At 36.1% G+C, this 27,358-nt stretch overlaps 1 protein-coding gene across 1 annotated transcript in view; it reads right to left on the reverse strand.

The window, feature by feature from the left end:
• si:ch211-127i16.2 (amine oxidase [flavin-containing]) overlaps positions 1-27,358 on the reverse strand; it is a 34,926-nt gene continuing 7,568 nt past the window's right edge. Inside the window, exons 7-12 of the mRNA XM_043250529.1 lie at positions 26,728-26,812; positions 16,689-16,789; positions 15,556-15,714; positions 13,071-13,157; positions 7,464-7,564; positions 1-1,500 (exon numbers count right to left, since the gene is read on the reverse strand). Of these exons, the coding sequence (XP_043106464.1) occupies positions 1,209-1,500; positions 7,464-7,564; positions 13,071-13,157; positions 15,556-15,714; positions 16,689-16,789; positions 26,728-26,812 (825 nt within the window). The 3' untranslated portion in view covers positions 1-1,208. The remainder of the gene's footprint in view (positions 1,501-7,463; positions 7,565-13,070; positions 13,158-15,555; positions 15,715-16,688; positions 16,790-26,727; positions 26,813-27,358) is intronic.

Below are 27,358 nucleotides of genomic sequence, written 5' to 3' on the forward strand. Positions count from 1 at the left end.
TGGGGCAAAAGGCATCAGGTTTATTTCATTTCATCATTTTATTTTAAACATACCACTGATGTTCCAATGCAAGCTATTGATGCTTATTTTTATTTTTAAGAAAAACAAATAAAAAATCACAATATGGATTAAATGCTTAATTGTGCAACTTCATATAAATCAATACTCTATTATTAAGCATTAATTTCAGAAAATTGTACCACAAAAATGATAATAGATACAACGCTGATAACGGATTAGAAACATATTCATTTGCTGCTAACGTAGTGCATTTCCAAACATGTTGGCACAAAATGCGACAACATAAATGTAATATTAGCTGCACCTTATAATTTGCATAAGAGTAAAGAAACACAGGTGAACATGTAATATAGTAAACAAGTATACACTATTACTAGTATTACTGTTGTAGAATGATATTGTTTCTGGGATATTGTATATGTTAACATATAATAATGTTTACACATTTGTACAAACTGTCTGGCAGTTTGGCTTATAGTTTAAAACATTTACACTGACTAAATTATTGTTATTAACCAGTAAACTCATTTGACGTGTTCAAAGAGGCCTTGACAAACTTGAGTGTCCTAAAAACAATGGAGCTGAAAGCAAAAGTGGCACTTGTGTTTGACAAAAATAAAAAAAATAACGTACTTCACTGTGTGTCTGCTTCACTTCTGTGCTTTGATGTTCATAGTTACAATTATATGAGACACTAAAAGCGAATTGGAAAATCAAATATGGAAACCTTCCAAGTCAGCGTCATTATTAAGTACAAGATACAAAGAAGCGATTATACTGTAATTATGTTTGATTTTACAATACTGATACTTAAACTCAATGACTGACAGATTTTACTTTATTAATTCACATTCGTGGCATGCACGATTTAAAAAAATAAACTGTCTGGGTTAACTTTCTGCACAAACTTGTTGTGCATCTGAAATGATTCTTTCCTTTTTGGCTGACATCTCCAAGCCCTCTTCTTTCTCAACACCTTCCCACCAACCGTCTGGCTCTATTCTGGTAAGCAACTTTCCATTATCCAATCAGTTCCCACCGTTTTTACTTTGAAATTGCCGTTTCATTGAAAAATGCGCTGTAAGTAAATGCATGTTGCGCGAGTGAAATGGGTCAAGTTGACATGAATCTGTAAATTACTGTTATTTTGGTCGTGTATTTAAAGACACAATAGCCAATAATCCTTTTTAAATCCAATGAAATCCCAACTCTGGTTTGGCTAACAGGTAGGCTGTCACCAGAGCAGCTGCCGTCATTGCCATGCCGAAGAGATAGTAACACTTAGACGACTTGCACTTCGAACCCTTTCTTTGGTCACTGTGTTTCAGGGAAGCTTTCACTGCCTCCAGTTCCTCCTTGGACAGAGAAGAAGGGCACATCTGAGCCAGGACCTCCATAGCCGCCCTCTGACCAGCCTGAATTGCCCCATTAATGTATCCACACCATTGGGTGGCCGTCTCAGTGCCTGCCCAGTGAATCCTGACAAAAGAGACAGACAATTAAGAGACAAGACAATTACAAAATTAATCACGTTTAAAGCGTTTAATCACGTATTACAACTTCCTATATTCTTTAAAACCACTATGACTGAGTATCAAGACCTGGAATGTTGAAAATGTCAAGGTGACTGGTAATATAAAGACTTTGTGGTTGATGCCTATCAAAATGAATAATGGCTATATTAGTTTGCGCTAATAGCGTTCATGAATCTTTAGGTAAGTATGTCATTGAACACTCAAAGGCCTTAAACATAACTATAGCATCTACTACAGTATAAATCGTATATATATATATGAGTATACAAGAATTGTGTGTTGTGTGTTTACACAGGTGAGTACAATGTTATTTTTAATATCTTGGTAATATTGCACACGCTACAATCTCCGTAACGCGCGCAACGCATTTTCTCCCGAAATAATATGCTTCACAATTTACTTTTTTTAACTGATTCTTATTAAGATGCATGTCTGGATCTAAGTGGTTTTATGAAATGTAATTTTATCAGCCCCTGAACGAAGTCACAGAAATACACCCGAGCGGTTGAAGAATTCATATTTCACAATATATTTCTATTTTTGTATGTTAAATTAAAATATTTCTTTCTAAAGCTAATTAACAATTTAATGATAACGGCATGTTAAGAACCTTATTTTGAGATGAGTTTTATAACTGCACTTTAAGTAATTAAAATAATTCAAAAGAAAAAAGGTTTATTGCTATATAGCTTTATTGCATTTGGTGTCGCTGACAACAATTGACCTACTTTTGTCATTTTGATGGTCATTGTTACTTAATGTATAGTGCCAATGACATTATGCTCTAGATCTGGAGACCTACATGGTTGTACTATATATACCATGCCGACATTTTACTAGAATTATAATAAGCTGCAATTAATATTTTAGCTAGTTAGATAGCGATTTAGACATTAGTAATATATAATGCATTACAATTTGGTAACTTGCCCAACTCTGCTTATTTCAAAATGTGAAACGTTTAAATATTGTATATTTATTACATGTGAAGTATAACATATTAAACATTTCATTTTTTGTTTTAATTTTGATGATAAGAGCTTACAGCTCATGAAAGTCAAAAATCCAAGATCTCAAAATATTAATATATTTCCTAAGATCAGTCAACAGCAACACATAAATAATGGATGTGCAAAACAGATGACAGTTCAAGTCATGCACTTAATACTTAGTCGAGGCTCTTTTAGCACAAATTCCAGCATCGGTGAAGAGTGAATGGAAACAATCATTCTGTGGCTCTCCTGAGGCACTATTGACCTTCAGTTCATCTGGATTGTTGGATCTACTGTTTCTCATCTTTTTCTTGAAAATTTTGACACTGTGGGCAGGTGCTAAAGACCTCAGCATCTCGATAAAGCTTGTCAGCAGGTGGAAGCATAAAGCGCTCTAACACCTGATAGCAGGCCTTATTGACTTTGGACTTGATAAAACACAAAGGACCAACACCAGCAGACGTCACGGCACCCCAAATCACCTCGGACTTCAGAAACATCAAACAGCTTGAATTCTGTGCCTCTCCAGTCTTCCTCCAGACCTTGATTTACAAATGAAATGCAAAACTAACTTTTATCAGAAATGAGTTCTTTGGCACACTAAGCAACAGTCCCATTTCTTTTTTCTTCTTAGCTCAGGCAAGGTGCTTCTGATGATGTTTCTGTTTCAGAAGTGTCTTGGCAGCCCTTTTCTTAAAGACGTCTGAGAGGGACTCGCAAACCACTGATTTCAGCTTCAGTCCAGTCCTCATGAAGCGAACCAACGTGTTTGAATCAGCTTTGCTTGACAGTATTCTCAAGCTGGCGGTCATCTCTGTTGTTTGTGCACCTTTTCCTAGCAAATTTCTTCCTTCCTAATATGCTTCGATACAGCACTCTGAACAGCCATTCCTTTCAGTAAAGACCTTCTGTGACGTACCCTCTTTGTGGAGGGGGTCAATTACTGTCTCCAGGACCAATTCTAAGCGGTCTCAGCGTTCTTACGCTTTATTGTGGTATCAAAGAACAAGAGAAAACCCGAGTTTATGCTGTAGGGATGGTCATTCAATGAAACTTAAATGCAAATATTCTAATAATTTGAGATACATCTGACAAAGCTCTGTCTAAAATGTAACTGTAACTGGCCCCAAAACTGAGCCTGGCTTCTCCCAAGGTTTTTTTCCCTCTATTCTGTCACGGTTTTGCTTCATTTCCGCTGTCACCCCAGGCTTGCTTAGTTGAAGACACTTAATTTCTAGCGATTATCTTCGATTTGATTACATAGACCGTCTCTGCATTTAACAGAAAATTAAGTGCTTAATCTTGTCATGATACATTATACTATCGCTCTATTCTCCTATTTGATACTGTTCAGTGCTTTGACACAATCTGTATTGTTAAAAAGTGCTATATAAATAAAAGTGATTGACTGATTAATTGATTGATTTTAAAACATGTTGGTTATATATTAAATAGCATTAAATATGAGCTATAATTTATATATACTTCTATTCAGTGATAAAGCATTAAGCATATCAAAATAAAGAAAAGGCAAAGGATTTTCAATAAATTATGATCGTCTTAAAAAAAAAAACAGCATTAAAAATTCTGAAGGATGTGATGTGAAACTGAAAACTGGAATAATAATGCTAAAAAATTCAGGTGTGCATCGCAAAAATTAATTACATTTTCGAAAATATTCACATTGAAAACTGTAATTTTAAACTGTAAAATATTACGCAACAATCTGCATTTTTGATTACATAAATGACAAAAAAACACAAACGTCAGAACAGTATTTACATGCATAAATAATATAAATGTATTTTAAATATAAATATAGAATTCTTCTATTAATACAAAATTCATTATATGAAAAATATTCAAAGTAATAAAATATAAAATGTATTAGTAACATGAGCATTGGTAAACTGTATTAGAATGAAAAAACGGCAGATTAATCATTTACATTTATGCATTTAGCAGATGCTTTAGTCCAATGAGGTTCATTAAAAAAGCAAAAGATATTTACTAAAGTAAATAGCTAATTTGACATTCCTATTGACTCAGTAACATGCTTAATTTATGCACATATAAAACAGATCTGAAAAACCTCCAGAAGACAATGCACACATTCATGTCTGCTGTGAATTTAACAGAAATAACTTTTAATTGGGTTCTCAAAAATGCTTATCGCTGCATCAACAACATGTTTCCCATGCAAGGCTGTTTCTCATCCACCACGCATTTAGTCTTCATGCATTATGGATGCGTGGACTTAGTTGTTCACGAAACCCTGAGGGATATCCTTTACCCACAGTGCTTTTCACCTATGCTCTTTGTCAGTGTGAATCACTAAGACATAAAAGCAGTTTGTTTTCTATTTCACCATCTATGGCAGGCGAGATGTGCTCTTCTAACTTTGGAAGCACTGCATCAAAAGAAGCCAGCATCTTATCTTAGAGACTAGTCCTACATTTTTTAAACTTTTCAGGCCAAGTATCACCTTAAAACAAAATCGGAACATCCGAGTACCACCTTGTTATAACATTGCTCCCTCCAGAGTTATTGCGGTTTACTAAAACCGAAATCTTAAAAAGCATTTGTTACAAAAATTTCCATTTTAGAAAGATAGATTGGAAATTACGATATTTTTGGTGAAACATTCCATGTGACATCAGTGGCTCGACCATTCTTCTCTCTTGAGTTACGTCTTCCGATATTACTGTAATCAGCATTGTTTACGTTTGAGGGAATGCCCACATAAACCTAATAAACGTTGGTACTCTCTAAAATGGCGGAAGACATAACTCAGGGGAGAAGAATGGTTGAGTAAATTATGTTATTTTTGTTTTCTCGTAGCATCGCATAACTGAAGTTGAGCCACTGATGTCACATGGACTGTTTTTCCAGTGTATTTCCTATGTTTCTGATTTCATCCAAAATATCTTAATTTGTGTTCCAAAGATGAACAAAGGTCTATGAGTTTGGAGCGACATGAGGGTGAGCAATTAAGTTAAGTTTTAACTAACCATTTAAACACACAAATGAACATGTTAAATTGACAGCCCTAATTTGATCATTTAAAAAAAAAAACACCCTTTTTATGTATTACAATGTACTACAGAACTCTGCCGAGACGTCTTGACTGGGATGCTTTGGAGCTCTGTGCTAGTGGACCTGTCATTATTTCATGCTTTAGTCCTTTTAATTATTCACATCTAATAGAAATCATTTAAATTTTCAGAAGCTACAGTGAGGAAGAATGGATGGAGATTTAATGCATGAAAGAGTCTTGTAGCATCAGAGAGATCAAGAGCTTCAAGATCTCGTTGGTTTCCAAGTGGGTCAAGGACAGATTACAGCCTTCCTTCAGGAAGCGGCTCATCACCCGCACAGGTACCAGACGAAATGGGAAGTCTGTACATGCCTCAGCCACCTTTATATGATGAACTCGTTCCTCTCCCTATGGATTTAATTCTATTATGGAAATTTTCCTTCGACTCTAGCCACCGCACGCTCTGGCTTCCTCTCTTGCCCGCTCTGTCTGTACGTTCTCCTTGGGCGAGCATTAGTTCAGCCCTGTCAATCGCTTAACCGGGCCATTTCAAATAGCTTTTGAGACGCTTTCCCCTGAGAGCACTGTCCTTTTGACATCAAGTCATGCATTTGGGTAGAATTTGCACTTCAAGGTTAAATGGGCATTTATGTACTACTCTCATTTTGATCTTTGTCTACAGGTAATGTCTGACGACGTCAAGGAGATCTGTGATGAAAGCAATAATTTATCCAAAATGCAACATTTGCACTTGTTTGTGTCATTCTAAACATGTATGCTCCTATTATTATTATTTATTATTTATACTATTTTTTGTATTTTTATTCATTTGTTTTGATAGATTGATTGAAAACCCACGCAATGTCAGGTAATTTGTCTGTCATGCTCGAAAAGTAACAAAAAATAATAACCACTATTATTATTATTCTTTTTAAAATAATAATAATTATAATTATAATTATTATCTTTTCATCATCATCCTCATCATTATCACAATTTATATACAAATTGTTTTGATGCCTGGAATATTGTTATTATTAATATCAGTGTTATTATTATTAATAATTAGTAGTAGTGTAAAATATAATAGTATCACAGTGTCTTGACCACTGTCATTATTAATAACCTTTGTTATTAAATACTACTATTTTTACTACAACAATAACAACTACTACTACTACTACGTACTATTATTATTATAATTATTATTAATTTTTAATAACAGTAGTTAATAATAATAATTATTATTATTAGTAGTAGTAGTATTAAATATGTTATGGCATATTAGTCCCCTGGAGTACTGTTATTATTAACATGAACATGAGTGGAATAATAGAATAGAATAGAATAGAATAGAATAGAATAGAATAGAATAGAATAGAATTATGTAGTGGTCATGGAGCCACAACAAAGAAAAGTGGACTAAGACCTGATTGCAACCAAAATGTGATCTGAGCCACTTTTATAGCTTTTATTGGAGTTTTCTTTCCATTGTAGTTTTTTTTCACTCCAAGACCATAAAGGTAATCTATAAGACTCATGCTCTGTATCCGAAGTCTTCAAAAGGTGTTCAATAGCTTTAATGTAGGCTTGGAGTCGAGTGGAATTCTTTTATAGGGCTTTTTTGGAGCTTGCCAGCTATAGCCACTCTATGAAGTGCCATTGTATAGGAAAGAGCAAACATCCTTTTGTGTTCTATAGAAAAATACCACTGGGATTGGAATGACATGATGGTAAGTACATAATGACAGAATTTTTTTATTTTTGTGTGAACTATTCCTTGAAGGACAGAGGATGTGAAGGAAATGAGGCACTGGAGCATTGAAAGCGGCTTTGTTGAACATGAAGGGATTTGGTCAGCGCAGTGGATGGGCTTACCTGCCGAAAGGCTTTCGAAGACTCGGGTGGTAATACGTTAGCATCCCAGGGGTCATTACATTCACAGGACAGCCTCCGCTCCACTCCTCTTTTGCCCAGTCCTGAAAAAAAAAACAACACCACCACAATTACCATTTTGCAACAGTCCGAGTCAATGTGAACTCTAATTTTGGTCTAATAAATGATCTGGGAAACATTAGGACTCTGTGGTTGTGATGTAGCCCGTCCTTTATTTCCCAAGAGAGACAGGTTTAATATGCAGGTGCTATTTGCATTGACACTGACAAAACTTTTCGCTGTCTGGCACACAACATTTGGCAGACACTCTTGTTCTCTTGTTTCTCTTTACAATGAGCAGGGTATTTTTATATTACTGCAGCTTCACATCATCATAAACTCCCTGCGACCTCCTATTTCTCTCTTTTAATAAGGTCACCTCAATGAATTCTATGTGGATTAGACTAAATGTTCCCTTCAGTTCATGTTCAAACTAAATAAAAAGGTCTACAAATTATTTATAATTTAATTTAATGAAGAATTATTCATTATTCATGGAATTATTCATCATTAGAGCCCTGTAGCCTTTCTTCGTGAAATACCCTGATGGTCTTAAGTAGGCATCTTAGTTAATGTTGAATGTTCTTAAATGTGACTGTAGATTTTATAAAGGTACTTGAAGCAAAACCCTTAAACTAATCTAAGCCTCTTAGAATGATTTACATGTTAGTAATGTATTTTTGGACTTGGATGATTATATTAAAAGACGGCTCTCTTTTCTTAAGCAGCTCTAATATGCATCACCTGTCTATGAAAATATTAATACCACCATTAAAGTTAATCATTACTAGTTTAACACAATCAGTTGAATACTAAAAACATTTGCTACCTCCACACCACTAAGTGTCAGTATAAGTTTAAGTCCACTGGCCAGAACAACCATATAATACGTAACCAACATGGATTCAAATATACAATTAAAAAGAAAAGTTGACGACGGACATTTCACCATCATCTAATAAATTGAATGTTAAAAGGTAACACACTGCCTCACAGTTATTTAACAAATAAGACTCAATATAGTTTTAACACAGAAATGCAGCGCATGATTTGTTGGAGAATAATGATACAGAATAATTGTCTTAAAATAAACTATGGAGAATATGTCGATGTTAATCTGATTTACTGTTTTCCATGTATTAAAAACGGAGTTGACCATTATGCTCCAGATGCTCAGCACAGACCCTTTAGCAAAGTGACAGACTTGGCTTGCAGTATCTGTGGATCACCACTTCATGATAAAAGGTATGAAGATTATTAAGATTTTGATTTGTAATGTTGGGTCTGAAAATAAATAACAATAGCAGACACAGTAATGGTAAACCGGTGTACACTGTAATTTCAGTTACTTACTGTAAAAAAGCCCAGTAAAATACCATATATATAAATGATGGTTAAGTACTGTAATATGCACTGCATTCTAAGTCATTCTGATTCATTTTACAGTAATATAATATACTGTATGTTTGAATTTGCAGTACTTTACTGTTTACACAAAATCAGTAATGCTACTGTAAATGAAGAAGCTATATTTCTTAAATGTGCTGCAGACATTTTAATAAGCTTAAAACATCATACAATATGCACATAGCCTTATTGTACTGATGATTTAGGCCTATTAAAATGTCATATGATAATATTTTATAGTTTTCCACATATATATATATATATATATATATATATATATATATATATATATATATATATATAGACAGAATGATGAAAATATATAAGATTTAATAAAGTATAAAATAAAGCAAAACTACTTTAGTGTTAATATGGTAAAACTAAGTTGCAGTAAGGGTATCATACTAAAACACATTTACAGGTAAACTACAATAGAGGAGCAGTTACAGTAACTTACAGGCAATAGTGCTGCCAGTACGTAAAAATACATTAAATAGAAATTATAACTCTCTAAAGGGATGGAACTATTGCACCATGTACTTTTTAAAACCATCTTTAGTTTCACATTATGTTGTTGGCTTGGAAAAGAGGTAAATACGCCTAGTAGCCACAGCTGTATCCTTTCTAGCTTGAGAGTAGATTCTTCGGTCAACTTCTGTTGACTTAATCCTGAAAAATGGTGTGTTCCATGATTAAAATAAAATACTTTCTGATGTTTATACATGTTCATATTTTGCTTTAAGTAAATATGTAAAGTAGTGATGGGACTTTCTTGAACGATTTTTTTTGTTTTGAATGAATCTTTAAAGTGACTCAGGAAGAATGAGTTGTCTCAAGGAGTGATTTGTTTATTTGAGCATGTGCAATAACCTATAGGTTCTTAGTTCAGTTTGGAATTAGTTTGAAAAACTCTGGAGATTAGCTAATCAATTATCTTTCCAGATCATACTGCATTGGTTAAAGCTTATGGGGTTTAACCAAACCAATGTTGAACGAGTGACTCGAACCTAAAGACTCGAGAGATGAAATAATCAATTCTCTTTCTGGCCCATACCGCCTTGGATAAAGCTTATTGAGTTATCACACAATGAACGTCTCCTTGTTTATCAAAATCTACTTAATAGAAAGAAGAAACATTACATTACCGAAAAAGAAGAAGAGGAGAGGCTGCGGAGAGGCTGGGTGCTCTGTGGCAAGGAAGGTTGAGAGTGATGTGGAGGAATTTCTCGCTACAATAAGGTAAGCTGGCACGACTCATTCCTGGGTGCTTGTTTTCTGCTGGGGTTGGACGAGGACACTATATGCTGCGATCTTCCCACAAGCAATTATTCCCTGATCAAGCTATTTAATCTTGTCCTTTGGTTAAACTGTTCAGACTTCGAGGTAAAGTCAATGTTTTCCCTAAACGCATCTTCTGGGAGGGAGGGGGGTTATGTATGAATTCTTCTTTTCTGTTTCTCGTAGCATTATAGTTTTGTATCGTTTGTTGTGTGATCAGAATTTGCATATAGTAGATATGTTAGGAAAGTGAAGTGTAACATTTTAATTATGTTTTGCTAAAATGAACAAAATGACTTGAAAAAAGGCTCGTTCAATTTGCTGAAAGGAGACTCAATGGTACGGTAAAATAATCTGAACTTTCCATCAAACGGTCCAACTGAGGTGCTACAGCGGTCCGTCGCGATACATCAAACATTTTAATGATGAATTTAGTCTATTTTGTTCATTTTTAAATGCAGGTTAATTCATTTAAAATGTAATTTTCAATAACCAAAGTAGAATTTATGACTTGTAATGTTCTTACTTCACACATTTGTTTTTTAATTTACCTTTAACCTAAACAATTATGACTTGGTGTTTAATCATTTATGTAATAATACTATTTGTTTTTTATTAAATATGTAAAACGTCTTAGAGGAGAACGAATGTGCATTAGCTCCTTTACACTATATGCATTAAACACCATCTGGATATTTTTTGTGCTGAAGCGCCTTTGCTCTCCACAATGCACCCATAAGCCCAGCGCATGAGACCTCTCAGGGCCCTCCAGGTAATTCTTTATTTGAAAAGGTATTGTATTTCTTGTCTCAGTTGCAACTCATTGGAAAATGGCCTTACCATCAGTAGTCCAATCATCCTCTCCCGCTCTCTCCATCCACAGGCCACAGAGTAGCTTAAGGCTATTCTCCCTTTTCACTTGCAGTGCTAAAGTGGCCTGACACCCCTTTCGCACCGAGGCAGTAAAATGTTAACATACTGTAGAAGCTGACGGCTGTCAGACCAATGTGCCCGTTTGTCAATCTCAATTACGCCTCCAGTATAGTCCATGGCGCCTTTTTACCTCTCAGGGGAGAGAAATTCCCATTTCTTTTGTGAAATGGTGCATTTTAGGCAAAGTGGAACACTGGCTCTCAGCTTTGGTCAACGAGGAATAGAGGTGGCCGCAGAGATTTCCATTTTCAGTTGGCGCCTGTGGCGAGTGTCACAAGGAGGCTTGTCAAGAGTCATACAGGAGATCGGACAGAGGTGATAAACTCTAGCAGGTATTAATAGGTTTCATGCCTTATTCTAGACAATGTGTGTTATTTTCACATGCTGACTCATTCAATGCGAACAGGAACTGCAAACTGAGAGCTTTGACATTTGGATCCATTCGAGATTAAAAGATGTTTTCGCTGCCACTCTTTCATCTATCCATTTCCCGATCCGTTCATCCAATTTATTGTCGTAGGGATGCTGGGTGTACCTCTGTATCTCAGGCCGTACACTGTAACGTATTAATTATTAGTAGAACTGAGCTAACATGAGAGGAAATCATACTTGTTAGAGTGTAAATTATGCGTCTGACACCCCCGATTAAACACTGAACCAATGAAAAAATGAAAAATTGAGGGAGTCTTAAATTCCTGCACTTAGCCGACTTATTTTTATATACTGCATATGAGACATTTCTGTAGCTCTGTCTCAGTGGCATTTGTAATATAATTTCCAAAAATGGAAACCACAAATAAATTGTGTCATGCTGTTGACATTGCCTGAGGTCCAACTCATAAATGTATAAAAAACTAGTTTTGCCATCCAAATGAAATTGTATTCTATTAATGCATCTGCAATGATTTGTTGTTGCATTGAGCTAATTCAAATGAACCTGTTAAAACTGATCCAGAACATTTTAAACTGAACACTACTGGCTAATCCAACCTTAGCAACTGTTGCTATCTGCCACTTTTCAGCTTTGGCTGAGAGTTTTTTTTTTGTTTGTTTTTTTTTTAAACTATTTTAACTCCCTATATTATCCAAATCTGCCACAATGAATGGGCTGAAGGGTAAGTACATTTTCATCAAATTGTAATTTTCGAGTGAACTATTTCTTTAATGACGCTAAAAGGTTCCTTTTATTTACACATTGATTTGGTCACAGTGGTTTACAGTGGCATAGTGACTGTATTATAGAAATGTTAGTTTTTCACTCTAAAATTGCTGCTAAATGAGGCTTTTTACTTGTTTCTTATTTATCTTAACTCTGGGAAGCATTTATCATGATTATGATTTAATCATGGTACTGCATAATTTATTTTATTTATATATTTTTTGCAATGTAATTCATCTCAGATCCCTTAAGAATGCTATCCAATTCATTTTTACCAATTTATGAGCACAGTCTACTGATAATAACACTGGTGACATGCATTTCCAGTTATTTCCTATGGGCTGTTCAGCAATCTGAATTAAGAGTTAGCAGCAATTACCAAAGAGGGTGCAGCTTAGCTAATAATCAGTTACCACAAAACAGTATATTTAATAAATAAAAATAAAACTAACCACAATTTCTCCACAATCAAGGATTAACATAATTTACTCAGACAATTGCAGAGACAAACCTCAACAGACTCAGTGGTGTCCCCAAAATGACCTGAAATAAAAAGCTTCCCGAGTCTAATTTCCACATTTTTCTGCTGTAACTACGGAAGCCACCATAAAATATTTTTCTGCATAATTTTTCGATTTCCCTCAGCACTTTCTTCCCTTACACGCCAGGTGCTTCTAGATGCTGCTAAACAAAGCTGAAGCAAAGAGTTTCTCAAGACAATGACTATACTTTCTGTGACTCAGTGCACATATTGGCTGAAATTTGCCACGTACCTTTTCTTCATAGTGAATGTAGGTGGACGCCTCCGGACCAAGGTACTTCACCATGCTGGAGATCACAGCATCTCTTCTCTCCTCCATCTAAAATGAGCACAAAAACATTTGTTCATCAACATATCACAAAACTGTACTTGTAGATAATATACTATAAATGAAATAAAAAGCTACATGTAATAAAAAGTATAACATATTTATTACATTTTAAAATATATATGTCTTACTTAAGAGGGTAAAAAAAGAGCTTGTAAGGCCGGTTTTAATATAAAGGGCACCTCAGTGCAAGAGCACAATTCCAAGATTTCTGTGGGTGATTTACTAAAAATGTGCAAATCTCATTTACATATTGACCAACACAATATACCAAGCGCAGTACAAATTAGCATAGTCGCAATTAAAGAATAAATAAATAAAGAAGTCCCAGTAGGCTATGCTGAAAAGAACCTTTTTTAGTAAATCCTGATAGTACAATTTTAATTGCAAAAGATAGTTCGCACTTAATTTAACATTTAGAAATGTAAATGTAAACATTAATACATTTTTAAAACATGCAAATAACATGTCCAGAAACATTTTTTACTCTTCTAAAATACAAAGGGTATTTTGTATCTTTGGTCTCTGTTCTTCATGAGTTATGGGCAAAAAGGGGCCAGGCCGCGCACCCTTGCTGTTACGATGCCAGCGAGTGACAGATGTTAAGGGAACACATAAAACCCTGCATCTGCATGTTGTGCACACTTCCACTTGAACCGAGTGTCCCGGCCCATAATTCAGTCTACAATTATGGCTTCGCACCAGGTAGGGGGCCGGGCGGCAGAGAAAGCATCTGTGTTGGGGTTTAAAAGTGCCCATAAGGAGTTGGAGGACTAGCCACTATCTCTAATCCCTAGCCATAAAACAAATGGTACAAAATTACATTTCATGTCCACACTTCAAACATTGCCAGCTCATTCATGTGGAGGTAATGTCGAGTAACGGCAGAAAGCACACGGCTCGGGCATATTGCGCTGAGTAGTCAGTCTGGGTTCTTCGCACATCTGCAACAACTGAACCAGAGCTTGTCGACAAATGCATTATAGAGTACATTACTACTCTTCCTCAAATTATGCAGGTGACAATTGGGTATTTCAACATAGAACACTAGCAAATACAAACTAGTAATGCTGTATTAGCAAATGAGAACCAGAGCTGGCTTGTCCATCTGATTCATTATGAATGAAGCGACCGTAAACTCACTGCTCTTGTCTATTATGAATGACTACAGACGGTCTTAGAAGAAGCAAGATGGAAACATGTTTATCAGATCAGTTCATCTTAAAAAGGAAATTCTGGTCTCATCTGTTTTTCATGGATTTTAGCTGTAGGCTAGCTATTTTTGTATGCAAGATGTGTGGCCATCTTTGTTTGATTGAGTGATGAGTGATAGGTAGATCAATAGTTGGCCACATTATCAGTCAGGAAAAGACTCTTTGAAGACTCAGAGCTGGAAATATTTGTTTTCCCAAGATAGCGCTTCCAGTTTAATCTGTACCAAAGACATTTGGCTAATCGCTAATCAGATATTGCGTGTTTACAGACAATCAGGTTTCTAATAAAATCGCATACAAGTATTTATATCCAATTGTAGTGTCTTAATGTTGTCTTAATATTTAGATTTTTGGTCATTTTATTTTGTAATTTTTATTAGCGTTCGTTTCTTTTAGCTTTCTAAGTTTCTAGATCTGTTTTAGTAATTTTAGTAAAACTTAAAACTCAAAACACAACTTAAAACTGTTTTAGTTAGTTGCCATGTAAGGCAACATTTCTAAAAACAATTGTACAATATTTACATTTTACTTCAAGTTGATATTAATAGCTGACATTAACAATGCCGATGGACCAACTAGTCATTATTTTCTCCAGCAAAATCGTGCTAGCGCTGGTTGAGCAAGAAAAATGTAGCTATTTTAAATATAATAATTGGTCAGCTTTTTGTTGGGTAGCAGTCATTCCCTAGATGCTGTAAGTGGAATCAAATTACTTCTAAAATGGCTAACCACCCATGTATTATAGTACATGGTTTTGAAAGTTCCCAAAAGCATGAAATCAACTTAGAACTGAGAAATTCAACAACTTTCTCCACATACTGTAGACAGCTTTTATAAGTTCAGCTAGATAAAGAAAACCCCCACACGAGCTACCAAAACACAACATATGGTTATTTGCAGCTCTGCCGGCCTCTCCAGCAGGGTATTGTGACTGTTATGCTTTACATAGGTGGCTTTTGAGCAACTAAATGTCAACATGTATATCTGTTTTCACCTCTTGACTCACTGTCTGAGTATTCCCTGAAAGTGTGAAACCGAGAATAGACCTGACATATTAAACTTGCTTTCTGTATCTCTCACTTTCTCTTTCCATTTCTCACTCCTGCTATATGCTATTAAAATGCGCTGCTCTCTTTCCAAAACCCTTACACTCATTCTCTCTATCTGTCTCTCACCTTTCTGTCGCACCAGTCACGGGCTTGTACTCCAGTGATGAACCCCACCAGCGCGGGATTGCCTCTGGGGCTGGTGGCATCAAATGTGACGCTTAAAGGGCAGTCCTCGGAGGGACGTACCACAATTTCCCCAGAGAAACCTTTTTCCTTCCAAAATGCCTGTGAAGTCAGATCAAAAAAAAAATCAGCCTTGAAAATGAAAAGCATTCATTCTTTATTAAAAGAGACCAGCGCAATGCTGCAAAACGGACATTGTCTGCATAAATGTCAACTAGATTTGCATAAATCTTAGATTTATGAGCAGTTATGTGTAATATCTACATGCTGATTAGCAACCAAAGATCAAACAGGTTTGAAATTATATGTAAATGATCACTTAATATTCAAGTTTTATGTGAACGACGCCTGTCAATATGATTAAATATGTATTTTTTAAAGGTAGAAATTCGAAATAGAAGCTATTTAAAATATATCTGTTTCAATGGCAACATTTTAAAACAAAATGTGTTTTGTGATATCTATAAATCGATTTGGATAAAAACATATGTTAAATTGATACGTTTAAAATGTAAATTAATGTTTTGCATATGTAACTTCGACAGCATTCGTGAATGCGTTATACGTAATTCATGAATATATGCAATTAAAGATAATAATAAGCACTAAGGCAGAGTTTATCAACAGGATTGATCAATCATTGTTACACTGTTACACTGTTAATACATTGTTACACTAATTTTGCGCACGTTTGCTTTTCGGTGGACTCCAAACGTATTAATGTATCGCTACTTTTAGCTTTTTATACACAAGTAGTGAATGAATGAAACCTATTATTCTATTTAATATGCAAAAGATGTTCCAAAACATCTTCCACAGTTAACAGACAAATCTTATCCACTGATTAAGGTGGCATCTCCAGTCACTGCAGAGCCCAGATTAAATATTAAATTAAAGCATGGGCTTATACTGAATATGCTAGTCAGAGCACTAGGAGGCAGCTCTCCATGCTTCTGCACATTTTAACTTCATTATAGAATTTAATGCAATAGAGCCGTAGGGGTAGTGACTGCACTTTGCTGGGAAAGCCGGTAAGCCAGTTGTGGGTAAGTGGATGTGTTATGCGTGTTACTCACAGTGGGGTATGTGATGATAAACTTCGTCATGTGGCCGACAGGAAGGCACTGGGTGAGGTGCTGGCGCTCGAATGGAAGGGCAGGCTCATAACGAATCTGGGCTGAAAGAGAGGGCATAATTAAGAGAGCCACTGAATTAAATAAGCAACAACAGCGGAATGATGCTGACATTAACAGGCAGCTCTGTCCTTACAATTAACCCTAGTCTGAAAAAACCCGCCCTCCTTATTTACTGTTGCTGTGTACGACAAGCCATATCTCTCTCGCACTACAGACCATGTTCTCGCGGAGAAAAGAGGAAACTGACAACTTGCCAGACAGACAAGACATAGCAGGGTACTTCTGGTATGATACAATATTTTTCAAGTTAAAGTTTAACAAAGTTTATCTATTCTCCTGTCTGATTTGTTTGTCAGGCAAGATGGCAGATTCTGCGTTATGATTGGTCAGATCGCTTGTCAATGGATAGACCCATTTCTCTAAACTTAGGGGGGAAAAGTGTAGAAGCAGTTTTCATTCAGAAATTCTCAGCAAGTTTAAATAACTAAAATAAAATAATTAGAAGTTAGGTCTTTGAGTTACTTTAAGGATACTTTGATGATCTTTGTTTTTATTTGCCTCAAAAAAAAAAAAAAAAACTACAAAAAAAGTACATTTATCCTAACACCAACATCGATTTTAGGCTTTTTATTTCATTACCATTTCCGCAGAAGGTGATTTACCCTTATGGAAATTGCAGTACAATTCTTGTAAATTCCACATCATTTTTTGGTTTATTCTGGAAAATTTTTTTTTTTCTTTTTACCAACCCTCATCCCCCATCCCAAAATTTTTGCGTTCCCTCAGGGCAATGTTGTGCAACAATGGTATAGAATCACAGAGAAAATTCAATAATGTCAGAATACAATGTTCAGAGAGCAATAAAACATCACAAATCTGTCAAAAAATCATTAAATAAAAAGGAAAAAATACTTTTTTAAATAAACATATGTAAGTTTGTATTGTAGTACAGGGCTGGGAAACTTTAGTCCAAACTTTAGAGTTTAGCTCCAACCCTAATTTAAAAAAACCTGTCTGTAGCTTACTAGTGATCTTAAAATGCATTCATTAGCTAGTTCTGATGTGTTTGACTGGGGTTGGGCTCAACTCCAACTCTGCAGGATGGTGGCCCTCTAGGACTAAAGTTTCTCAGCCCTGATGTAGTGTGTCCTGTCATATTGTGTACTTCAAGAAATGAGATTTTACTCCATGTTAAGCACTTCTTCCCTGCTGTAAAACAGAGGTGAAGTTTACTTTGGATGTTCCTGCGCACACAGGAACCTTGTAACTTTCCATTCCTTCACACCTGTATGTATTGTTAATGGAGAATTCTGGTTAGGTATAGGAGCCATAGACCCCCATTTCCTTACCCCTTTCTGCATACCGTAGTCAACGAAAAGAAACAGTTTATGACATTTTAAATAAGTTCTCACATCCTGTGCTCCTTTGGCTATGTGCTAGAAAAAGGACGTCCCACCTTCAAATGGTGCTTGATAGTGACCCCCAGGACTGTTCTTTGATACTTTGCAAACATATGAATTGGTTTCAATCATTAAAAAAACTGAACATGGGGCATAAGATAAACAAGCCATTGTCTGAGGGCAACTCTGTGCAGTAAAGGGATGTATCAAGTGTTTAACTAGTGTAGTGCATATGAAATTACCGAAAGTTGGCAAGGAGAAGAGTTTTGAAAAGGTGGTCCAAGTACGGTCAAATTTGTGAGCTTTTTGGTCACTGTCTTTATAAGTAGCTACCTTCTGAGAAAGCATCCTAACCACATTAGAAAGCAATTTGTAACAACAAATTGTACTCCAACTCGTATTGATGTTAGCATGCTGCTAAGCTAACAATATGAAACTATCTTAAAAACCGATAAATACTGGCTAAAATGGTAGCCAGCTGAATGACATACAGTACATGTTAATATGAAACATTTAAACAATTGGGTATTTTCTTAGAGTGTATATTTTGCTACAGTCTCAGAGTCAGGTACACATCTAGGATGCCTTAAAATTCTCCCTACGTAGGCAGCTGACTAGGTTTTGGAATGTCTCGCTGACATTCATCATAGGGGATTCTGGGATGCTGTTTATACATTGGATTTAGGGGGTATTATAGAGGACAGGACAGGACTGAATAGAAATATGTGCTTTAAAGAGAAATGGAAAACAGCATATGGATTCAAAGATATGAAAGGGACAAATGGTGAGCGCAGGAAGACAGACAGGAAGAATATGGTATAGAATAACTCATAGTCCTCAGATCATCCTTTGGTATTGATTCAGGTAGCTATACCTTCTAATCAAGCAGCACTTTCGCAAATTGGATCTAATACCCCAGTGACTAGCTCTCCATGAAATTGCCAATCTATTAAAGAATCCCTGTGATTTAACACTACTACTTTGTTTTCCTAAAAGCCGTAATTATGGCTTAGCCATTTTGCGAGTGTAAGTGTGGGGTATCCAATAACTTTATGTGCAGCCCTCAGGGCCATCTCTACGCCTGAGTAACACAAACAGTGCCAGAAGGGACACTGACCTCATTTTTGATGAGACAGCCATCTGGCGACAAGCCAACATGTCGGCTAGCCTTTTGAAGAAGGGGCACACAAATAAATTGTTGTCTGCTGCCCAGTCGGTCACTTTAAACATAAACTCTTAAACCCAACAGTAAAAGCTGTGTGGAAATAATACACTTTAAAAGAACATATTTAAGTGCAAACGGATGCAATTGCATGTTATTTATAATCAAACTGTTAATGTATTTTAGTTTTAACTTATATTAAATACAATTATTTGATAAGAATTTTTTAATATTGCGTTATTTAAAAGTTTTATTTGGGAATCAAGCCTTCTTTCGATTTACTTGTAATAGCCCTAACTGATTTTAAAATATAGTTTTGACAGCTCCTGAAATTGGACCCAAAGCTCTGCACACTTTGCATGTCTCACTAATTTACACACCTGATTCAGATCATTAGCTCATTAGGTAAGAGCTCCGTGAACTGAAAAGAGCGTGATTGATAAGGTAGACATGCAAAATGTGCAGAGCAGTGGGTCGCGAGGAACAGGATTGAAAACCACTGATCTAAAGATTCGTTACTGAACTATACATTCAGACCACTTAACTTGTTATTGGTTGCTAGTGACATGTAAAGGGACCAGCCTAACAAAAAATGTTTTTGAACCAATTAATTTGAAACATTTACCAGCTAACTGAGCATTACATTCGCGAGTCATAAGCATATTACGTTTAAGAAAGAATAAACAAATTTATACCCGTTAATATTCTAAAATATTACTCTACAAATGCGACTGCGGGAAGTTGCAGCGTTCTATTTGAGAAACGGCCTACATGCAGTGATGTGGAATGGGTGGGCGGGGCTAAACGATAGTGTAGATAAGCACCTGCTTCTACATCTCTGCCTCTAATAGAGCAACATTCCAAAAGCTGCTGTTTTGTCAGACAGCCTTCGTTATAAGATGTTTTTAGACTGACGACAACGACTAACGACAGTATCAACTCACTTGCTCAGTAGTCAGGGCACTAATCAGGCAGTCTGCCATTTTAAGGGCGGTCTCAATCGCAAAATCCTGAAATGTTCGCTACTCAAAAATATTCCACAGTGCACGACAAATTGTAGGGAGCATCAGTGCTCGCATACGCTTCCTTAATAGAAATTATGTCATGTTTCTGAAGCTTGAAACCACACAAGGCCAAACCGCAGTCATGTCTCAATGTGAAGAGAGCCAAGGTAATTACCAGTGATTGAATTAATGTTACATTTTTCCAGAACTCGAGTTAAAGTGATAGACTGACAGAAGTCTGAGAGGAACTTAAATATGGGCTGAAAAATATCTAGGGAATTAGTAAAAATATCTAGGGAATGAGTAAAACATATGCGTACATAAAAAAAAGAAATGGACTAGTTTATTCCCTCAAGACGCCTTGTACACAATATTATACTTCCCTATTTTCCAATTTTCAAATACGTTTTAGCTTTGAGTCAAATGTTTTAATGTTGCTATCCATTTGGGAGCTGGCTAGAATGGTTCATAGCTTCAATCTGTTCATTTTTTTAAAAAAGGAAAATGAGTAGGAAAAAAAAAATACTTCCAGGACCAACATTACTTAAAAAGCTGCAGGTCACTGTTATGCCAGCTGAATGTGTGTCTTGATATCTCAACTAAATGAATATGATTATCTAAAAAGCCAGAAGTACAAAACAATTACAAAATACCAGGGTTATTTTACCGAAAGGGACATAAAAGGGAGCTTGGATACTGTTGGGAAGGAAATTGTCACTACGTCCATCTGTAAAATATTTAGCAGATCACCCAACATCATTCAGGTAGATCCGGCACTACGCATAAAAGCATTTTAATTGGAAAGGATGTTAATAAATGTCTCTATCCTGACAATGAAAAATCAAACAAGACAACCGAAGCGGAGAGGCGCTACGAGTGTAATTTTATTAAACGACGGCAATCAGAAAAAGATATTTTGATTACATTATGTTTCACAAATGTTGCTAATTAAGCAAGAGGCTCTGATTAGCGCATTTCCGTTGGGTTAACTCTCTCCCGAAGGACTTTCCAACATGTAAATGAATAAAACAAACCACACGACATGCCAATGCATCTTTTCTTAAGCATGATTTATACGTGCAATCGTATACATGTGACCGACAATCCCATGTCAACCCACACAAATCTGTCTCTCTGAAGGGCCGTGATGGCAGACGAGGGAAACAGATCTAATTTAGCCGCAGTGACTGAGCCGTGGAGTTGCTCTCATTGATTGAGAGCGATCGCTCTCCGCCTGGCAGTCCATCATAACTGTGTGCTTATAAACGACAGCGGCTGTCTGCTTACTTCAATTTGCTAGACGTTAGGAAATAGCATTGCCGCAATACCACCCTTTTGGCAGACAAACAGAAGGACAGAAGGTTGAATTCATTTGCGCAGCTTTTGAAGAAATAAGACGTCCGTGTATGTTTTATGTCGGCCGTGGCAGCAGTAATTCATCTAATAACGATCAACTGATGGAGTGGGTGCTAAATAGACATAAACTGTATCGATATCGACAACTGTTTTAACGAAACAATCAATGAGTGACGCTGTAAGGGCCAGTGATCTGCACCAGATTGTTGTAATCCGCTGTATCTGAGCCCAGCTTGGAGGATGGGAATTTTTGGTGCAAATTGCTTTCAGCACATTATATGTGAATGTTGATATTTTGCGTGATTCTTTTAGTGAACTGTGAATAAATAAATAATGCTACACACATGCTTTGAGGCTGCAGTTCATGCTTTGGTTAATTCCCTGGATATTTCTCAGCCCATATTTTAGTTCCTCACACACTTCTGTCAGTCTATCCCCTCTGGATTTTTATTATTGTTTATATATCTGTGTTGCCTCTGTTCCCCCTCACTCGTTGGCATCTGTCACCTCTGTTACTCAGGTAGCCGTGAGTGGTGGAACAGACATTTATAGCATAACCTCAGGCTAATGGGCCACAGGTGCTCATTTCTGTAGGATTCTCCCACCTGCCTGAAGCATTGGGGGAAAAAAAAGGGAAGGCAAAAATAATAGTAATAATAATAATAAAAAAACTATTGTTGCACCAAAACTAAAAATTATGTACATACTAGACTGAATGCTTGTTTTTAATTGGCTTATTCCACCTTTATTTAACCCTTTAACATTAGCCCTTTCTATTCTATTCTATTTTTTTAAAAAGTGCCCCTTTAAGAATTTTGCTTTATTGATTAACTGCTTGTTTTCTTAAAAAAATATATAATAATACTAACTACATTTGTTTTCTTTTTATTTATTATACAATTAACAAAAGCAAAAAAGCCACTAACACTAGCATGCGCTAATCTTTTCTATTCTATTGGTTTACTTTTTATTTATTACATAATTTTAAAAAGATACGCGTATTGTGTTAAACTGAGACTTGTACTTATAATTCCTCTTTTGTTGAGTTTGAATGCTTCCATTGTTGGAATTTCCATTGTCGCTTTGGATAAAAGTGTCTGCTAAATGACCGACTGTAAATGTGCTAATAATAATGATGATGATAATAATGCAATAATATAACAACACAAACCAAAGATACTGATCACTCATCCACCTTATTGCTTTGCAGAATTCTGTCCAATCAAATGAACCCCAGAATGGCAATGTCCCTCCCCCAATACCAAGTCTTTTACACAAAAACAAAGCCTACATTTTAGCCCTACATTTAAGATTTATTTGTTTGAGTTGCATATTAAATTTCCATCCAACTGAAATATAGTTGTGACAAACAAATCAATAAATGCGTGTAGGCCTGTCACGATAACAACTTTTTGATGTGCGATATATTACCCCATAAAGTAATTGCAATAAGAGATATTATTGTCACTTTAAGACACCATAATATAAAAGCATACTTATGCAAAAAGGCCTATACACTTTCAAAAATATAGAAAAATTTAAATGACATTGTCAAAAAAAACATTTCATTCTTAAACTTTCTTTTATCATGTTTTTTTTTTTTAGATAAATATAATGGGCAATATATTGCATCACCAAAAATGACTGAGGTCATGTACATATATTATGCAATAAGCTACAGGCCTTAATGCATGCTAAATGTGATGCATATTTGTTACCCATGCATAAATGAAACAATTAAGTTTGCTGTACCAATACGTTTTAAATACACAATAATCAGGTTCATTTATTTTCCAGTATGTCTGGATACATTTGAACTAATACTGAATATTGGTTGTTCTACAGCTTCTACAGTTCTACAGCTAGCCATATTAAATTGCATTTGTTAATTGTGTTCATGCAAGTTCATGCTTTTTAACTGAATAAATGTAACTTTTTTCACAATTAACAAATGCATTTTACTTGCTTACTAACATCAAGTCGGTTAAGCAATAAAAATAAATGCATTTTGAAAAAATGCCAGTTTGAGGTAATACAAATGTATGAAAAGAATTGTAATTTCGATTCTTTTTTCTTTTTCTTTGGATTGCTTTTAATGTGTCACGTTGAATAAAAACAACAGCACTCAATGTCAAAGCATTTTTACACTTTGATGTTTCAAAGCAAACACTTTTTTCCCCCTCAAAATAATCTTAAGATTCAATAAGATTTAAAGTGTCGTTCGCATTTGTGTTTCTTTTTTTTTTTTTTTGCCGAAAATGTCATAAAATGCCATTTTCAGCCACAAACTCATGGCCAAAATCTGCAGCATCCTTTGTTCCCATTCACACACCCACCCTGCCTTCATTCATCTGTAAATGGCAAAGTGATAGCAGCAATTTGCTAATTAAAGGTTTGGGCGTAGAGCCTGTGCCTTTGAACGCATTCCCAAAGTGCTGAGAAACTGGAAACAACCCGGCACTCTTAAAGCAAAAAATCAGCTTAAACTTCGATGTAAACACCCTTAAAAATAGGTCATGGCAGTCAAACGGATGCTAATGCTTCCCTGCTTTCTTACAGTATAAACAGGCCTCTAAGCGAAACTCTGAGTGACGCGTCTGTGAGGTTTCTTGCCACCGCTGTAGTCCGCCGTCACTGGAGATGCTCTCTCATCAAAGTGGAGTCGATGGGAGGCCGGGCCGGGGACCGTTTTCTCTGCCAGTCAGCTCAAATTGCATGCAGCTGCAGTGCCAGCTTAGTCAGGTACAGCGTTTTGGAGGAAGACTTGGGAGTTAAATATAGCATCCAACCAGCTGCGCCCGGTTATGCTTCGACACGCCACAAACCCACCGAAGGAACGCGTCCAAACTCGGTTGAGCGCCCGGACGCCAACCAAAATACCAAGACAAAAAGCACATACATCCCACAACCTGACTAATCACAGGCATATTGGAGGCTTGGTGCGGCAAAGCATGAATACTTCATGGGTTTATACAGCTACACGCATGCCCACGCACAACATTCCCGGCAAACACACACGCACACACACACACGTTTGTTTCTCATGGTTGCCCACGCACACCCACACTTCATATTCTGTCCTCTCCCCGACTGACAGAGAAATCCAGAACTGCGTATAAGGTTTCAACACGCTTATTTAAAACGATCGCTAGAAGACGTCCATCTCGCTGACTTTGCTCATGACAGGCATTTCCTGGGACTTCTAAAGGAAACAAGTATCTTAAAATGATGACAAGTCAGGGGAAGAGTCCTTATAGAGGAATAGTTCACAGGGAACCTAATATTCGGTCATGAGTTTTAATACCCTAGACAGGTATATTTTCCAGAGTGACTTACGATTACGATACCTGTTTGGCGCTTGAATGGCAAGTGCATTCGCGTTTTAAGGAAAAAATAACAATAAAGAAGTCACGTTTTTAATTTTTGGGTGAACTGTTCCTTTAAATATTTAATAACGCATGAAAACTCAAATATACAGTGAGAGGCAGTTCTTGTGGGCTGCCAGTAGAAAAGTTCTTGTGGGCTGCCAGTAGTACTATCAAGTCAAGCAGTTCATTAATCATTGAAATGGAGGTTGTGGGGGAGTGACTTCACTCATTATAAAAGATAGATGGATGGGAGGTTAAAACATTGGTCTCCATCAGCCCAGATGACAAGACGACACACAGCGGGACACACTAACACTTCAGTGAGTGAGTCAAGAGACGTTACAAACTCTGTAGGTGTTTGATTCCTTGAGCGAATCGGTTTGTACATCACACAGTCAAAAAGTCAAAAATGAAATTAAATTAAATCATTATTATTAAGTGAGATATATCTTAAACCTTTCGGAATTTGGTCGTTTACTGTTGTTAAAATATGCTTTTTGTATCGCTGTACAAATTAGTTATGTATGTATGTATGTATGTATGTATATATATATATATATATGTGTGTGTGTGTGTGTGTATATATATATATATATATATATGTGTGTGTGTGTGTATATATATATATATATATATATATATATATATATATATGTGTGTGTGTGTGTGTATATATACACACTTGCAATTAATAGTTTGACAGCACTAAATATAAATATAAATATTATATAAATTATTATTATGCCACAATTTAATTTGCCTTGCCTTGCCATGTATATATTTAAGAAAAGTAAGAATACAAGAATATATAAGCATGTAAATATTTTACTAATATATACTGTATGCGTGTGTCTTTATAGTAAAGTAAAACTTTTATTTTGGATGAGAATCGTTGGACAGCACTAATATGTTATATATTAATTAAAATCATCTATAGAGGATAAAGGATAGTTAATTTTGTTGTCATTTAAACCTTGATGCAGTTATATTTATATATCATTCATAAAAGACATTTTAAGCAGCTTTTCCATTCAGTTAAAGCAGATATAATTATGAAAAGAGTACCATATAAACTGGATGACTTGTGTCACTATCTCCCAAGTCTGCTGAAGTTATTCACTAGCTTTCTTGGAGTATATTGATAAAAAAATATTTTTAAATATACTTAAATTCTTTGCCTTTTTAAGCATAAAACTGTGTTTCATAATGTGTACAGATTGTATAATTCTGTCTCCCAGACTGTTAAAAAAGTTTTTTTTAACAGGAGAAGACGAGCCTGACGGTTGACTTCAAGCCACGCTTGCCTTCATTATTTAATCGCTGAATGCATTTTGGACGGCTGTCTAATCTCAACAGTGTCTCCGGTTTTTAAGAGTTCCCGTCACCTGTCAGCTTGCCATCCGCAAATTCTGATTTAGAGCCAGAAGGACGACGGCAGTTCAGGCACTCTGCGTAATTCAGAGCTGTCCTTAGATCCGTCACATTAAAAGTGTCCTCGCCAGACTCCGCGCAACAGACTGCGACGCGCTATCTGTTAAACAAAACGTGTCAGCCAAACTTGCAGCCAGGATGGCGGTACTCCCAGAGGAAGTGCACTACGGGGGGCACGTGATTGACTGCTGTTTTGGGGTCAGTTCGACAGACTGTTTTATACCAACCATGTGATCGTGTGTCTGTACGTGCACTAACCTGCCAAGTGAGAAGGACACGCAACAATGACGGCTTTACAAGTGACTGTGCCTGCCGAAGTCGTAACTTCTATGTTCTCTGAATTCTGTAAGAGAAAAACATATTAGAATTGATTAAAAACTGAAACCTCGATAAAGGCTGGTACGGTGAGGTTGAAACTAACTAGAATGGCAAGGACACTGACAAAGGCCTGTTGTGGAGGAAACTGTAGGCAACACAATAAGAGAACTGTGATGTGAACTTTATTGATCCCTGCGGAGAAATACATGGAATTATGGATTGAACATGGATAATAAATACAATACACTGGCGCGCACACACACACGCACTCAGATCTAGCTCTTGAGAGGAATTTTGGAATTAATATGGCTTGCTGTCATAAAGCCGTCCTAAACAGACCAGATTGAGATATAAATGAATAATGGCTGTTACAGTATGTAGGACTCCCAAAGGTGCCACAGATGGAAATATGAGTGCTATTTTTAATAGACAACTATTTGTAATGGAGACCAGCTACCAAATCTATGGCAAAACGCCTGGACGTTATCCTGGGCTATGGGAAGCGGGGAGCACCGTCCCGTAAATACTGGATGTCTATGTTTATTTCACCATATTACAATTCAATCTTAAT

The sequence above is a fragment of the Puntigrus tetrazona genome, chromosome 10, assembly GCF_018831695.1.
Source record: "Puntigrus tetrazona isolate hp1 chromosome 10, ASM1883169v1, whole genome shotgun sequence".
Taxonomy (NCBI): domain Eukaryota; kingdom Metazoa; phylum Chordata; class Actinopteri; order Cypriniformes; family Cyprinidae; genus Puntigrus; species Puntigrus tetrazona.